At 50.9% G+C, this 16,061-nt stretch overlaps 6 protein-coding genes across 6 annotated transcripts, besides 1 other annotated feature; 2 read left to right on the top strand and 4 right to left on the bottom strand.

Moving 5' to 3' along the window:
* Window positions 1–16,061: part of a sequence feature (contig 1.7 1..773302(-1)) that runs on past both edges of the window.
* On the top strand, window positions 224–2,087 carry ANIA_00439 (nitrogen permease regulating protein NPR2; the record flags this gene model as incomplete). The annotated part of the gene is made up of 4 exons (XM_652951.1): window positions 224–266; window positions 328–756; window positions 805–941; window positions 1,002–2,087. 4 exons carry the CDS (start codon window positions 224–226, stop codon window positions 2,085–2,087), a joined length of 1,695 nt encoding a protein of 564 aa, XP_658043.1.
* On the bottom strand, window positions 2,152–4,649 carry ANIA_00440 (histone acetyltransferase NGG1). Its single transcript, XM_652952.2, has 3 exons — window positions 3,926–4,649; window positions 3,410–3,867; window positions 2,152–3,359 (listed from the first exon to the last, which is right to left on the bottom strand). Exons 1-3 carry the CDS (start codon window positions 4,464–4,466, stop codon window positions 2,379–2,381), a joined length of 1,980 nt encoding a protein of 659 aa, XP_658044.1. The 5' UTR covers window positions 4,467–4,649; the 3' UTR covers window positions 2,152–2,378.
* On the top strand, window positions 5,547–7,162 carry ANIA_00441 (uncharacterized protein; the record flags this gene model as incomplete). Its single annotated transcript, XM_050613401.1, has 5 exons — window positions 5,547–5,550; window positions 5,641–5,717; window positions 5,829–6,330; window positions 6,387–6,778; window positions 6,926–7,162. The coding sequence occupies 5 exons, from the start codon at window positions 5,547–5,549 to the stop codon at window positions 7,160–7,162; spliced, it is 1,212 nt and encodes a 403-aa protein (XP_050469220.1).
* Window positions 7,325–8,333, bottom strand: ANIA_00442 (uncharacterized protein; the record flags this gene model as incomplete). The annotated part of the gene is made up of 3 exons (XM_652954.1): window positions 7,325–7,366; window positions 7,441–7,849; window positions 7,912–8,333. The coding sequence occupies 3 exons, from the start codon at window positions 8,331–8,333 to the stop codon at window positions 7,325–7,327; spliced, it is 873 nt and encodes a 290-aa protein (XP_658046.1).
* ANIA_00443 (zinc-dependent alcohol dehydrogenase family protein) lies at window positions 8,555–10,572 on the bottom strand. The gene is made up of 8 exons (XM_050613400.1): window positions 10,088–10,572; window positions 9,964–10,033; window positions 9,838–9,906; window positions 9,768–9,783; window positions 9,493–9,693; window positions 9,297–9,442; window positions 8,934–9,246; window positions 8,555–8,883 (listed from the first exon to the last, which is right to left on the bottom strand). The coding sequence occupies exons 1-8, from the start codon at window positions 10,123–10,125 to the stop codon at window positions 8,690–8,692; spliced, it is 1,047 nt and encodes a 348-aa protein (XP_050469219.1). The 5' UTR covers window positions 10,126–10,572; the 3' UTR covers window positions 8,555–8,689.
* ANIA_00444 (protein hulB) lies at window positions 12,239–15,851 on the bottom strand (the record flags this gene model as incomplete). The annotated part of the gene is made up of 5 exons (XM_050613399.1): window positions 12,239–12,927; window positions 12,952–13,158; window positions 13,213–14,168; window positions 14,382–15,222; window positions 15,272–15,851. The coding sequence occupies 5 exons, from the start codon at window positions 15,849–15,851 to the stop codon at window positions 12,239–12,241; spliced, it is 3,273 nt and encodes a 1,090-aa protein (XP_050469218.1).

Raw genomic sequence — 16,061 nt, 5'->3', positions numbered from 1 at the left:
GCTTTAACAACCACGTTATTTCTCACAACATTCATATACTATCGACCCAAGCCTTTGTGCAAAGCTTGACAGAGAACCTGAATTCTCCTATTTTTCTTTTTGCTGTTGCTATCTCTCTTCTTTTGGCGAAGTAACACGCCTTTCGCAGCAGATATGTCCCTCAGCTCGGTATGACACCCGACTTCGTTCCGTTGACCTAAACGTCGGTCGTCGCTCCTCAATCATGATCAAGGCCATTTTCTACAGCAAATTCGACACACAGGAAGGTAAGTTAAAGGCCATATGACACTTACGGCTCCTGAATGATTGACTGATGCAACTCGAAAGGCCCAAAGGTCGTTCACCAGGTCCCTGATGGAGCGATTACTTTCTCCAACACGGCTGCGTCGCAGCCCCCCTTCTTCACCTTCTCCGACATATCGTTCTTTGTGATTCCTCGCCAGGAGCTTTGCGGAAACCTCATTCAAGTGTGCACGAATGGATACCGTATTCTGGGCTATCCGATATGCATGAAGTCTCCTCGGTATGACCGGAATGAGTTCATCTTCAACTTTTGCCTTGTACTGGCGGAGGAGGAAGATTTCAGCAGCTACAAGAGCGTTGTCCAGAAACTGGCGGATTTGATGCACGGGTTGGAGGAACAAAGCGGGTTTTTGTCGCGAGATCATTCAAAGAGTGGTGAGGGAAAGGTGTACAGCTTGTGTGAGACTTTAATGGAAGACTTGAACAACTACTGCGAATGCATGATCCCAATCGGTATGTTTTCTCATAACTTTTCTCGGACTGGAACTAACCAGGACACAGATGAGCTGAATACACTGAATATAAAGCTCTTCCCCGTATACCCTAATCCGCCTCCCGTTCGCGCCTGGCAGGTGCCCTTATTCACTGTCCGCTATCAAGCCTTCCTCGACGAGAACTGGGATCTGACCCTGCAACGCGTATGTATATGATCAGGAAGATATGTATAAACAGATGATGTCCTGACTATTATGTGCCAGATTGTCCCGCACATCAACGGAGTAAACAGTATTCGCATCATCTCACTCCTCGCCGACACGGACTTTTCCCTCACCTGCCGCGCAATCCGGCATCTCCTTTACTACGGCTGCATCTTCCTTCTCGACATCTTTTCCTTTTCGGCTATCTACGCGCCCACTGCTCTATTCAGCTCCACAATTGCCGCAGATGAAAACATGCAACGTGAATGCGCCCGCTACGTCAATACCCTTTTCGCCTCCCCGATGACGGCACCCACCACACCAGCGGCCATCCCCCCCGGGCATGATAAAGACGCTGTTTGGCCACCCGTTGGGGAATCAATGCCTAGTCGGGGGACTGACAGTATTGCAACTAGCACAAGCGAAAACATTAGTCCCACAGCGACCCCCAGTCCAGCGAATACAAGCGCACTCATCTCCTCAACCCGAAGCCCCACCGACCCATTAGCAATGTCAACTAATTCCATTGGCAACCGGGAAGTAGTTGACGGCGTCGGCATCGTGGAGTTATACGCTAGCCTGAAACAAGGCCAGAGCGTTAAGCAGTGGTACCTCCAGCACAGCCGCCAACTTGCTCACATTGATATTCGCCGCTTCATCACCTTCGGTATTATCAAAGGCTTCTTGTACCGCGTACATAAATACGCTATAGCAACCGGTAACCCTGCTCCGCAGTTCAAGTCGGGCGCTACAACACCGCGCTCCCACTACCAGCACAGCGGACCATCTTCGCGCGGTCCTGGGACCGGCGCAAATAGTCCTTACGCCTCTAGTGCAGGTGATGATCCTCCGCCTATTGCGCAACACCAACAACACCATCACAATCAGCACCATCACCGTAATCATAATTATCGCAGTGAAGATGGGAAGGACAAGGACCGTGCCTCAGTGTATAGCGGGAGTCGCTCCGCACCGCTATATGATGACGACGATGATGAGGATTTCATCGACAATAAAGATCTAGCCAAATACCTTGATGGGATGCACTGTTTTGACCAGATATGTACGGAGCTAGAAATCAGCGAGCGGGAGCTGACGGCACGGTTGAAGCGCTATCAGGGTGAGGTCCTAATAGTGCATCGTTGATGATTAATCTAGGATCCATAATAAGTTTGCTTGCAATTGGTACCCAATTTCGTTCGCTGTTCCCTCAGGACTTAACTAAGTAGACATGCATACGAACTCATATGCTTATGTTCCTTTGAGAAACAATAATCACACAACACACAAAACCTCCCATAGATAATGATTTCCAACACCTCCCATTAAGAAAAATATGCTCCATAATGCGCCAAACCAAATAAAACCAGGAATGCAATCATCTGAATTCAAGACCTAGTGACTGAGGTCACGAGAGACTGCAAGAAAATGAAAGAATCATTCCTGCTCCTCCTCCCACCCATCCAATTCTGCCTTCTCGTACTCTGCCATAACGGAGGGGGTAAACAGGCTCTCGCCCGGGCCTGGAACAGTAGTCTTGCAATCTTTGAAGACTGGCCCGATACAGTCGCGCCAGCGCTTACGTCGGTCCATAAGGGTCCGAGCCACGTCTCCAATAGCGGGCCGGCTAATGCCAGCCGCGCTGACGACGTGGCTTCCGCCGCCGGCACCACCAGGTCGATGTTTCGCCTGGGAGCCTTTTTTGCTCTTGCCTAGCGTCCTTGTTCGTTTCAAGTAGGCTTGCTGTACTTGCGAATCTAGATCGTCGTGTATTGTCATGTACTCCTGGTACGCCATGCGCTCGCGGGCGACTTCGAGGAGCCGCGCTTTCCGCGCACTGTTAATAATCATCTGTTTCTTGAGTTCGCTTTGCAAGAGGCGGAGGCGCTGCGCGATGTCGTCGTCATAGTGAGCGTCATAGTCTGGATTGTCGTCTGGCCCGAGGAAGCCGACGTGGCGCAGCTCAGCTTTTAATCGTTCGTCTAGCTGTGCGTGGTCGAGCTTCGCGGCGGGGACTTTGAAGCCGCTGGGCGATGCGGCGCGGAACGTTGTTGCAGATGGCTGTGGTTTGTTTTCTGACTCTCCTGTCGGATGGTCGATATCCATTGAATCTCCGTTCATACCATTCACCGATACATCAGCATTGGTGCTCCCGTTTGTGGTGTTTTCTTCGGGAGCACGATGCTCGTACCGTAGCAAGGAATAAAGGCGGCTGACTAACGGGCCTACAGAGACTTTGTCTGTCTCTATAGTCTCATCCGTTACCTGATCGATATTACCTCGGCCTTGATTCAGAGGCAATCGTTCTCGATCGCCGTTTGTTTGGTCGATATTCATAAGACCGTCTTCTTCTGCCCAGATTTCTGTATATTTTCTCTTCCCTCGTTTCGGCATCAGAAATGGCGTAACTCGATCGCCCTGAAAGAATTAGTGAGATGTTGCATGCATGAGCTCGAGGCGGAATAGACCTTTTCTTTCAGGAAAGCTATATCTTCCTCCATCATGGGCCGGACATAAGGGTCAACCCAAACGAGAAATGTGTTGTTGTTCACCTGGTTGGTAGGTTTGGCGTTACTGAAATCACGGTCTGGAGGAGTCCCAGCCATCAAGTGGCGCAAGTCGCTTGAAGGGAAGACGTTGACACTATATATCTCCTTCTTCTCTTCATCTGTCATGTTTGGCGTGACTTCCCGGATATGGTATATTGTAGGATCATCGAACTTAAGCGGGTTGGGACCGAAGACTTGGATCTGAGGTACGGCTGGCGCGGGCTCAGGTTGGTGAGAATCAGAGCTGTCATCAGAACCAGGCGAGCCCGCATTTGCGTCATCAACTTCCTGGCGAGGCGATGCCAATGACGGCGGAGATAGTGATGACATCTCATCCGACACTGCATTCTTGGATTTCTTTGATGCTGGCGACGTGGCTGCAAGTGACCGGTTAGAGTACAGACAATCGATCTGAAGTGATTTATAAAGACTTACCACCTTCCACCTTTGCATCTCCGCCATCCTGGCGGGTTATTTCACGAGCTCCATGGGCCAATGGCCGCTCTTCCTTCGAACTGCTGCCCCGGTCTTTTCGCTTCTTGAGCTTTCCTGCCTTGCCCCATTTGCTTTCTTCCTCATCGTCATCTTCACGCTTCATCTTAACGCGGTCGTCGCCTTCATACGGCTCAGGTTCATCCACAACTTCCTTGCGCTTCTGAGAAAGCTCCCTGATCCCGGCGTTGCAGGCATCACCACGAGCCTCAGCAGATTGGCTGAGCGACTTTAGGTGTTCCATCAACAGCTCCAAGGATTTCGAGTCCGGAATGGGGCCTACCCCACCCATGCGTTCGAGGATCTCCGAATATTGTATGGTCACCGGAATCACTAGTTTGGACGCGTCGTTTTCAAGGTAGCTGGTAACGGGGGCAGATGTCGGAGCCGGCGCTGCGCCGAACCCAGAGCTGGGGGTCGTGTTGCGGCTTCGCGACGGTCGCACATCGCGGCCCTTTCCCTTGCCTTTGTTTGCAGAGGGCATCTTCAAGTTGTAACTGGACTGCTAAGCATAAGCTAGTGGTAGGTACGAATCAGGATGGCGCTATTGGATTGGGCCTCAATAGCCCATGTTCATGCCTTTACCGTTGCGGCCGTAACAGATACTGAATATCACTGAGTATGTTTGGAAGGAAAGATAAATATGGAGTTGGGGATGATAGTGATGTTCTAGTTTAGTGCCCACGGGGAATCACAACGCGGTCCGGTTGTTGCCAATTGAGGTCGTCGCACGTGATATCACATGGAGATAAGATACTGCACCAACTGTATGTGGAAAAGAAGAGCTTGGCGGTTCTAGAATAAGGAGACAACTTAGAGCGGGCACGGCCCATGATCTGCACTCCCGTACTCTATGGAGTAAGTAGCCGTTTGGATGAAACTGATGCCTGTGAAGCTTCTTGGAAGAGTGAATGATGTTGACAGAATACCAGGAAATCACGCTTTGTCCACTCTGATGCTGTGTCAGGATATACTGTCGCTTATAACTTAAGCGCCACTTGGGCTTTTCGATGAAGATGCAGTAAACAAGATCGACGTCTTGGCCTTTCAGCCTTGCAGCTTCTAGTTCTGTGGCCTCGAGCTATAATCATGCTGATGCCCAGTCGGATGCAGACATCAACAGAAGAAGTCGTCCTTGGCAAACCTGTCGCACGAGCTGCCTATTCCTTGTCATCTCCGCTGCTTGATTGTCCGCAAACGTCGATAGCGCTCCACTTCGAATAGCGTCATACTACAAATAGACTGGGAAACGATCTAGCCTTGATTTCAGTGGCAGGCTCTCGTACGCTGGAGGTGAAAAAAAAATTCTTTCGCCTGTATCGCTTTTCATCCGAGGCTTCCGAAACTCTCCCTGCATGACTTTTCACTGCCTGACAGCAAATAAAACATCGGTTGCTCAGCTGGGTTGATTTGACGTATCAACCTTCCTGGATCATTGAGTCAAATCTCGTATCCTCCAAAGTTTAGTTGCAATTAGATGGCCCTGAACCTGACCGCCCAATTTGAATCGACAATGCGTATCTGATGAGGTATTTGCTGGACTTAGACTCAGAAGTGGTCATATATGTGTATGGTTCCTGATGTGTTGCTCCAAACTTGAGCTTGCGTTCAGTCTTGATGTTAGCCGCTGGTCGTTGGCTAATGTTCTGTTCCTATAGCTGCCATATCTCTTACGACGGCTGCTACGCTTTTTGCCGGCCCCGGTAAAGCGAGCAACTCGACACCATCGATTAATGTATGTTCCCAATGGCGATGATCGCTGTCATTGGATACAGACCAGGAGGCTGAATAGCAATCCTACTAGGGAACTGCACCTTTTCACTTTACTCTTGATGGGAACATACAGACGCTCTCTGCCCAGCATGCTCCGAAAGATGGACCCATTGAGGGTCTACTTTTCGTTCCCAGTCTCAACAGTCATGACCCATGCAACAACATTACCGCCCCGTTCATTCCAGCTAATGTGACTCGGCATCAAGACGTAACCTCATTTGGATATCATACTATTGGCCTCGCACCGTGGTTAACGCCTAATTGCAGCCAGTCATTTTTGGACGCTGCCAGACGCGCAGGAAGCGAGGCCCTAATGTTCTTTCTACCAGCTAGTGACGACACCAAACCACCGCCGCCAGCTGATTCAACGTGGCTATTGCATGGTGAATCGTCCTGGGAGAGTGAGAATATGTATCCAGTCTACGCGATTCCTGGTCCGGCAGGAATCGCTCTTATGAAGCAACTATCATGGTACTCAAACAATAGGACGCTTCCACAAGATCAGAGTAATGAGTTCGTGGCGCTTTCGGAATCCGAATCGTGGAGGGTGCTGCTTTTTAGTGTCATTGACCTGGGTGAGCTCACTCTGAGGATTCTTGATGCGCAGAGCCGTGATTAATGCATGCATTAGAGAAACATGGACGGAAAACACCGACTATCTGGGGCTTCTTGTTAGCCATCCTTGGGACTATTCTAGTCATCTGCCTGATCCTTCTCCTTCTTTATCAACTCTTGCAGAGACGACGCCGGGAAATTCTACAGCGGCAGCTTGAAGCAAGCGCAGTGGATCACCAACCGTATGATCTCCGACCTTTCAGGGTTCCGCGAGAGTTTCTCGCTAGGCTTCCACTATATGTCTATCCAGGTCTAGACGGTTCTGACAGCCATACCTCACACCTCGGCTCTGGCAGCTGCGATAGCCGTGGTAGAGCTGATGTGGTGGAAGGAGCCGCGACTGAACGGATGGAAGCTGAGAAAGAGGACGCAGAAGCGGAAGCACATATGACGAAATACGGCAGCTACGTCAAAGCCGAAGAGACCACTGACGCTGAACAAGGTCCCAAAACAGCCAACGCAGAAAGCGGCAATACTCCACTACAACCATGTCCATACAGGCCATTCTCTCCGACAACAGCTTATTCTGGTTTTTGTTGCCCGAGACACATAAAGCGACTGAGCCATCCACAAACAATATGTGCCATCTGCCTCGATGACTTTATCCCCGCTTCATCCACCGTACGCGAGCTGCCGTGTGGCCACATCTATCATCCCGAGTGTATCGATATGTCTTTGACACAAAGTAGCAGTCTCTGCCCGCTCTGCAAGAAAAGTGTGCTCGAACCGGGATGCTTTCCCATATCTATTCCTGACGCTGTATACGAGCGGGTTAGCATGCGGGGTATGTAGCTGCTTTCACAGGCTTGGTATTGAGTTGTCTCATTGTGGGCTTCGTGATACCCTATCAGCACATCGATATAGAATACTGCCTTCTTATCTAGAATCGCACCACCGAAGTAATCAATAGCATTTCCAATACCCATGAAATACATATATTTATTCATGCGGCTGTTATCTGTAGCCAGTAAGGATTCGTTTTCTCCACGGACAATCCTATCAAGAGTCTATATAATATAGCGCAATGACATCCTAAACTATTAAGCAAACTTATCATGCTTCCCCCGTACCCTAACATCCAGAACCTCCTCATGAAAGTTTCCCTCCCTCCTCGCCTTCCTCAATCTCTTGACTTCATCCTCATTCAACCTCCTGCCCACAATTTCCTCTAACTCCTTCCGACTAATCTTCTCCCGCGCCTTCGTCTCCTTGTTCGCCTTGATCCTCGGCTTGAAGCGCGCCTGCATACGCACGCGCAGCGTCGTCTGAAATGACAGACTATTTTCGTCGCCCCGAATCTCAACGCCCTTCGCGCCCTCTTTCACCGAAACAAATGTATCGCTCTCCCCTGTCCCACCTTGAGTCTGCATGAAGAATGCCCCTGGGATATCGGGGGAGGGGTGGATGAGAAAGCTCTCGTGCTGGGAAATTGCGGAGGCAGTCGCGCTGAAGAGGCCGTATTTGTCGCAGGAGAGATACCTGAACCACATTAAAACTCTTAACTCTATCCAGCCACGGTAAGATCATGTTGTAAGACGAACCTCCCATGCGCCCCCTTCAAACTGAAGCCTTCCGTCCCCGCAACTCTCGTCGCAACCCACACTTGCCGCACGTCGTGCGGTTCGGCCGTCCTTGCATCTCCGTCAATCAGGTTCTCCAGCTCGCTTGCGAAGACCTTTCCGTTCATGTCTGAGGCTATGCATGTCAGTGGGTCGGAGGGAAGGACAATAAGGATTGGGCCTGATATGTCAGATGTTGTGTCCGCGGAGACCCAACTTTGGTCTTCAGCGGTGTTTTCGGCTTCTTCGTTGGAGTATGGAGTTTGATCTTGTCGGAGGTCGGAGGAGGATTGTGATTGTTTAGGGAGTTTTGCGGGCGCGGAGAAGTCGGTGGAGGTGGAGGAGGGATTCTTGCGCTTTTTGGATTTGGGCTTGTCGCCTTTGAATGTAAGTGGTTTGACCATTTTAGATACACGTTTCGCTGTGAAATTGAGGCGAAATGGAATTGAAGTTGCGTGGTGAAATGAAGCTCAAGTGACGAACTTATCGATAAGATCAGCTGTGGACACTGGACAGGGGCTAGTCCTATTTAGGTAGTCATGCATGGGGCCCGCAGTGCCCCCAGGAAGTATGGCGGATGGACCCCATGTAAGGACTAAGGACCTTGGTGGCGGAAGAATGATATATAAGCAGTAATCTAGATGTCATTCTAAAACGCTATATATTGTCTATGACCAAGTTCTTTCTAAATTTGTGTCATATACCAACCTTTAGTCCCCAAAGCGTCCACTCATGCATTCCAACCCACACCGTCTATTGTCTATTCAAAAACGATAGCAGCCTTGATGGCGCTCTTATTTCGCATTGATTGAAGACACTCCTCCCACTGCTCAATTTTATACACTTTGTTGACAATGCCCGAAACCTTGACCTTGCCGGAGTCGAGGTAGTCAATGGCGGCGGGGAATTTGTAGACTTCGGAGAAGCTGCCGATGATTTGGATTTCGTCGCCGACTATACAGTTCATTGTAAGTTCCAGCCTCCATAAAGCAAGAAAGACTTACAGATCTTGCTGGGGGGCCACGAAACGCGGTCCTTGTTGGCGTAAACGCCGTACACGACGAGTTTACCGCCGCGGCGCACATAGTTGATGGAGTCTTCAAGGATTTTGACGTTACCGGTGGCCTCGACGACAATATCGAAGCCGTAGGGGTTGTCGGCCTTGAGCTTGTTGAACTGAGCACTGGGGTCCTGGCGCGACAGTCCGATATACTCGTCGCCAGCGCCGAGGGATTTTGCGAGCTCCATCTTGAGACCCTCAGGAGCACAGACTACGACGTGGCATCCACCGTTCAGGCGGAGTAGTTGGGCGAGAATCTAGGGCTGTCAGTATGTTTATGCATGCCGGATATTCAATATGAACACACCAGGCCGGTGGGACCGGCGCCGAAGAGAAGGACACGGGAGCCCATCTTCGGAGCGATCTTGTCAAGACCGTGGGCCGCGCATGAAGCAGGCTCGAGGAGTGTGGCATCAACGTCAGAGAGATTCTGGATTTTGAAGACCCTGCCAGCTGTCTCTTGTCAACAAAAGTGACAGACCACAGATGTTAGCCGTGCGTACCAGGGTAGGCGCAGTACTCCGCGAAGCCCCCGTTCATGGTGACACCGTGGGCCTGAAAATTCTCGCAGAACAACTCATCGCCCCGACGACAATAGAAACACTCGCCGCAGAGCTCAGAATTGTCGGCGACGACACGATCGCCGATTTCGAAGCCCTTGACCTTGGGACCCACTGCTGCAACGACACCGACAGTCTCGTGGCCTGATGGTGTCAGCACTGATATCTGTCTCCACTGTCTCCGCTCCCGCGGCTAGGGCCGAGGACGCCCGACGTACCTGGAACCAGAGGGAACTGTGAGGAATGTCAACACAGCTCAATACCTGACGTGGTTAAGCAATGGCCTACCTGTGCAATGAATTCACCCTCGTGAATGTGGAGATCGGTACCGCAGACACCGCACGCCTTGACCTTGATCTGTATGACCAATTGTGTTAACCAAGCATACTGAGACCGCCGGCTCTTTACTCCTACCAAGACATCGTTCTCGCGAAGCGTTGGGACCGGGATCTCGGCGATCTTGTGCACCTCGGGCTTATCGTACCTAAAGCAATGAGTGAGTGAGCTTCACCAAGGAGCATCCAGTTGTGCGACTTACAGGAGGGCCTTCATAGTCTTGGGGATGTCGGCAGCCATTGTGATGGATCAATTGAGTATATACTGGCGAGGATTGAGACTTGGAAGAAAGGCAAGAGAGAAGAGACCTTGAGGAGAGGCAAAGAGAAAGTGAGGCGGAAAGCTGGGGAGGGGGACTGGGCCGGTCTAAATAGAGTGCGGGTGAGCTGAGGGCAGTCCAGCTTCTACACCAGACATGCCAACTGGGATAGACCGGTAAAGACAAGATTGTACTTCTGCGAATCAGCCCGGAGTATTCTGCATCCTTCTTCTGAGGGAATCCTAGCGAAGAATCAAGACGGATCCCGATTGCCCCACCCGGAGAGGCCGGTCAACATTGATGCAAAGACAGGCTGACTTCAAAAGTCCCATTGAACCGATCAAATGCTGATTTCAGGGCGAAGCGCAGCGTACGGTAGCGTCTGGTAGATGGAAGAGCTACCCTGTCAGTGTGTGCTGCAAAATCACCGTATCTAACGAATTTCGAGGTGTGAACGCGGGACGAAGCCATGCCTAGGCCCTGCACCGTCATCTTTGCCTGTTTACGCTATGGTGCACCTGACCTGTCAGCCCAGACCATAAGGACCCGTGACTGTGTTGCAGGAGGATGTGCGAGTCAATTCCCCCATGGCCACCCACACCAGTCGACAAGACGTACGGTATCCCAAGGTACGCTAGTATGCATCACTTGCTTCCCGAGCAAGTTCACTCAGCTCCTCCGCCTGCATGTCTGCATTCTGCTTGACAGCTACCATAGATGCTTTACTTCCCTGAACCCGGCCCTGCAACGCAGCACCTTCATTTCTGTCTCTCCTACGGAGCCTAGACAACTGTATGATGTCGATACTTCGCGACATGTGCCCGGCAGAGCCTTCAAAGAGGATCAGGTTACCGTCATGAATCTCGACTCCTTCACCGCTACAACCAGAAACTTGCGAGCTTCCGTACGAGCGAGGGCCTTCCGCTGTCACTGGACTTCAACCAGTCAACGGTCTCCAGTACGCGGTCTTCCCTCACTGCTCAGTTCCGGCTTTGCAGGCAGCATTGCCGTCCGCCGTCCGCCGTCCGCCGTCTCGCTGTCGACCCCAGGAGCAATTGGTTGATCTCTGAATTGCGGACTGCTCTCTTCGGTCTAAAGATATAATTGGGGGATTATGCATCGGCAAAGGTACAAAACGGCTTTACGTCAATTTTGGCAGTTTCTTATGCCGGGTGTGTTGTCAATCGGCAGGACATCAGGCCAATATCTGAGCGGTCTGCCGCTAACGTCAATGAAAACTGCTTACTAGCAGGCAGGAACACCTTGACCTCAGCCATCGCACATTTCTAGCACCTGCAACGTACATACAAGACTGCCTTTGCAAATCGTCCGTTTGCCCAATCCCGGATTAAACATGCGTCTCACACTAGCCGATACAATGTGAGGAAATTGGCCTTCGTGTACGTATTTGCCTCCGTGGCGGAGGCCTCTTCCGTAGCAGAGGCGATGCGTTTGTATACTATTCTGGCTCTTCACTTTCTTCTGGTGCGACACTCTGGTGCGACACTCGAAAGTGGGCGCAGATAAGCTACATGTTCGAATACTGGTGTTCCTGGAGAGAGTATGTCTAGTACAAGTTCATGCCCCACAAAGATCAACATCTGACTCCGATCTTCGCTCTCCACTATAATCTTAGCTGCCAGCAACAGGTACATTGTGTGTATTTATTGCCCAGTGCAAATCAAAGTGCGCACAGCAATAAACAATTGAAGCCCTGCTATGAGAAAGCATCCCTGACCAGGAACTGTCCCTCGGTTTCCCCCACTCCCATTGTATCCCAATGCAGGAACCGGTCAACAATGCAGTGCTATGAGAAGGAGCTGTCTTTCCGCATTTTTCTTCTCTTCCTGCCATTGCCTACATGACTGTAACGCAAGTGGGTCAAAAAGAATAACGATACTTCGGTTTTATTCATCGTGTCAAGGCTTAAAGTATCAGCTGACACATTTATACCATTCCAATCGGGTAAGCATATCTGGGTAAGCATACTATCTGCAATGAGGTTCTTATCTCCCACCTCACAACTCAACATTTTACCTTTACGTTTATCTCCGAGGAAAAAGCCAAGCTATACACAACCCAAAAGCAATTTCGTTACTTCAGCCCAAATCCTTCACTGTTCAGCACTGCCTCCGAGAGTAATCGCTCGAACTTCTCCCGTGTCTTATACCTGTACAACCCAAGCCGGTTAAAGCATGTATGTGCGGTTGGAAACCGCGGCGAGTCATCTCCTAAACAAATCAGCTGGATGTTCAGACTCGTTGCCCCCATGGCCGGAATGCGGTCGCTGCTCGTGACGAATGAAAGGATTTTGCGCTGTGCTTCGGGATTTGCCCGTTCAAAATACTCCCAAAACCATCGCACCACGGGCACCGACTCTGGCTTTGGTGTCCCCCAGTTGAGATATGTGGCGACCGCCCTCAGCGATTTCACATCTAGCTGCTCATCAGATCCACGAACCAAGAGTTCAATCTCTTCGGGACGGAATAAGGACAACGCATTGCCGCCGCAGACGCTGAAGAATCCACGCCGGAAGGGCTCGAACTGCCGCGCCACCGCGGTGTCTAAGTGATAATGAACAAAGAGATCGACAAATTCTCGACGGTTCGCATTTGTCACCGGTTTCTTCTCGCCGCCGGGACAAAGTGGTACAGAGACAACCTCACCATACCGGTCGACGTCGGCAACAAAAGTATGGCAAAAAGTTTCGGCGACATCACCCTCGAACTCCAAAAGTGCCCGCAGGCCTCTAGCAAGGACAGGCCGATACTCCGCCAGATCTTCTAGGCTGCACTTATATGTAGGACGTGTCGTTAATGGCTGCGGTCCAGTCGTCTGCGGCGCTCCTGCCAGCAACTTTTTGAATGCGAACGGCGGAAGGGCGATGTCAAGAATAATCGAGTTATAGATAGCCAGCCCAAGCACAACTCCAACTAAGAAGAACTGCTCTGACGATTCTAAGCAATATGGGTTGAAATAACAATACCGAGAATCTTCATCGTAGATGAATAGTCCTAGACCGCAAGTTAGCCGCTGCAATTATCTCAAGGGCTGGACTTGGGACGTACCGTGATGGGGATCAAACACCTCCCGGACGAGGAGCAGGAACCACTCTTTCCGCAACCCACCTGCGTCCACACCCTCTTCACCAACGAACCCGATACGAAGCCCCTTTTTCATTTCCTCAGGGCTCGACCCCAGAACCTCACTGACACGCTGCAGGCTGTCTTCTACCAAGCACTCGCGCCGTACTCTTAGCACGAAATACTGGCTCACGGCCTTTCGCGTCAGAATGCTACTGAAGAACGCTTCTCGGGCTTTGACCTCCATTTGGCGGCGGGCATCGTGTTCCAGGATCTGGATTTTAGCTCCAATGCTGAGGAAGAAGGGATATTGACAAAAAGAGAATTTCGTTGTTCTCGACTCCCAGGCCTCAAAGTCTGCCACCACAAGATTTGAATAATCAAGCCTTGTGTTATAAAAGGAGCTGATTGGAATGATGTGCCCACGGTGAGCTCCTTGCTGCCTGGACATGACTGCTGATTCTGTTCCTGGTGGTTTACGAGGTATGTCTGCATTATTCGCAGTAAACAGTAACGCCATTACTCGGCCTGCAGCCCGAACCTGCCAATCATCACTGTACGTCATGGGGGCATCGGCCTTTTTCTTCGCCTGCTTGTTCTGATTGATTCCATTGATGGCCGCGTGTAACTCTGATGGCGTATTCATAGCAGCGCTGGATAAGCTAGGTATTAGGTAGTTGTCGTCATTCGCTGATTCGCTTTTTCTTCGGACATGCTGGCGGGATAGACGATATGTCACAAATCTGCCTACAAGTTCAACGAGCTTTTCAAAATGACCAACCGAGAAGCGTGAAAACCATGAAACGAGGTAGTGATGGCAGTCGCTCGGTAGGTCTGACAGTAAGCCCAATATGCGCTTGATTATTCCAGGGTGCTGAACAGGCCCTCCGCTTTGCGCTTTTGCAGTATGCGCTTTATTACCTGCCGCCCGCCCTTCAGAACTATTTCCCACAGAATGTGACGGCTTCAGCTCACCATCAACAACTGTAAGATTTGCCAGTGTCGAACTAGGCGGATAAATCAGGGGATTGTATAGAAGTATTAGCAGGAATCTGATATCATCAGGTTTCTTCAATGGCCTCCGTGGTCGTTTGAGAAGGCTCTCCGTAGCTTTCAGGAGCGTCCTATGAAGGTGTGCGCGCGAGTCCGTAAACTCCTTTTCAATTACACTCAGATCTGCCATAAGCCATGCCTCTGCCCTCGCACGATCCTCTTCCTCGGAGACCTTCATGACTGACCACTTCTCGACCCAAGTTGTACCAGCCGTTAGAACGAGCTGATACCACTTATCGACATCGATCCAGTTGATACGTGGGCTCCTAGAACTGACTATTTTCGTAGTTCTGTGTTTATGTTGGCTATGACTCGGCACTCCAGTAGAATCTTCGTCGACCATCCACCAAGAAGAGTTCTCAACCAAGTCTCCCACCAGCAAAGTCTTAGCATCAAGTTCAACGGCTGTATCTACCTGTGCTCTTCTAGGATTTCGCTCCACGTCGCGTTCAGGTTGGCTGTTTTCTGGTGTGGCCCTGGGAGCATGATGGGCTGAATTGAAAGACACATTCAAAGTGTCACAGCCTTTGAGTCCTGATATTATATAGTCCTCCAGTTCTCGGAATATGTAAGGATGTTTCTCCTTCCCACTTTCACGTAGTCGACTTCTCTCTCTAGAGTTAACAGAATTGGGAGCATTCCGACTGTCCTTAGGTGGAGGAACAGGGGGGTAAGGATTTTTTGAGTAGCTGAAATTCCCAAGCTCCGTGTCACCACCATCGGCCTTTTCGCGCGTGCCTGCCGACGACACGCTGCGACCCCGTGGCGCAGTTGGGTGTTGGGGTACAGTCAGGTGCTCAGAGGCTTTAGATGAGGTCTGTCGGAAGCTTTCGCTCGATGTATCCTTCGGGGGCACTGGCGGGGCTCCTAGGCATTGTTGTAGGTAAGTGGTGATGCATCGATCGATAATGTTCTTGGTTCGTTCAACTGTCAATGGAATTGCTGAGATAACTGTCAGCTTAGTTCCACAATGAGTAAGACGCGGCTCAACTGAACGGCATACCTTTTCTGGGAATCGTCTGGATTGGCTTTGCATTCTTCCTTGTGCTCAAATTTACTGAACCTTTTGAATCTTGGCAAGGATCCAGGTCGTTCACCGTCAAGCATTCCGTGCATCGAAAGACTTTTAAATGCCGTGGCCACCGCACCGTATTATTGCAGGTCATGCACTTCCCAGTCGTCAATTCCTCCTTTGGGGGTACTCGTGGCAGGCCCTTGCGGGGACTCGAAGATATGGGATTCGGATTCGGAATGTAAATATCATCGTCGTCTTCATCATCATCATCAGTATCCACGTCCGCCTCAACAGATATCGATTTGTTTCGGCGTTTCCCAACTCCGGAAAGAGCGGACGCAAAGGGCTGGCTGATTGAACGCGAGTGTCCGCGGTGGAATGTCGGGCCCGACGGCGGGGAGATCGGGGCGCCGGTCACCCTTGGCTCGCCATAGCGCAGGCGATTTGGGGAGCGACCCCCAACTATAGGCACGGGAATGGGGCTTGTGCCAGGTTGGACGCCGGCCGAACTCGCGGATTGATGGGCCGACGGTTTATGCGCAGCCAGCGACGGCATATGGGAGCATTAGTCGCACCGACTGCTCCGTTCAATTGAGCGTTATGGGATGAAGTTCCGTTTGGATTACTATCATGTATTGCCGACGCAGGTTGATCACGCGATGAGCGACTAGAGTGAATGCGTCTCGTGGAGTTGTAGTCAGGCGAGCTTCGGATGACGAGGGCAATCAGCTTCTGACGAGCGCTATTGGTATGCAATCGAAGGGGA

The sequence above is a fragment of the Aspergillus nidulans genome, chromosome VIII (assembly GCF_000011425.1).
Source record: "Aspergillus nidulans FGSC A4 chromosome VIII".
NCBI classification, from domain to species: domain Eukaryota; kingdom Fungi; phylum Ascomycota; class Eurotiomycetes; order Eurotiales; family Aspergillaceae; genus Aspergillus; species Aspergillus nidulans.
This window is presented reverse-complemented; position numbering and strand designations above follow the sequence as displayed.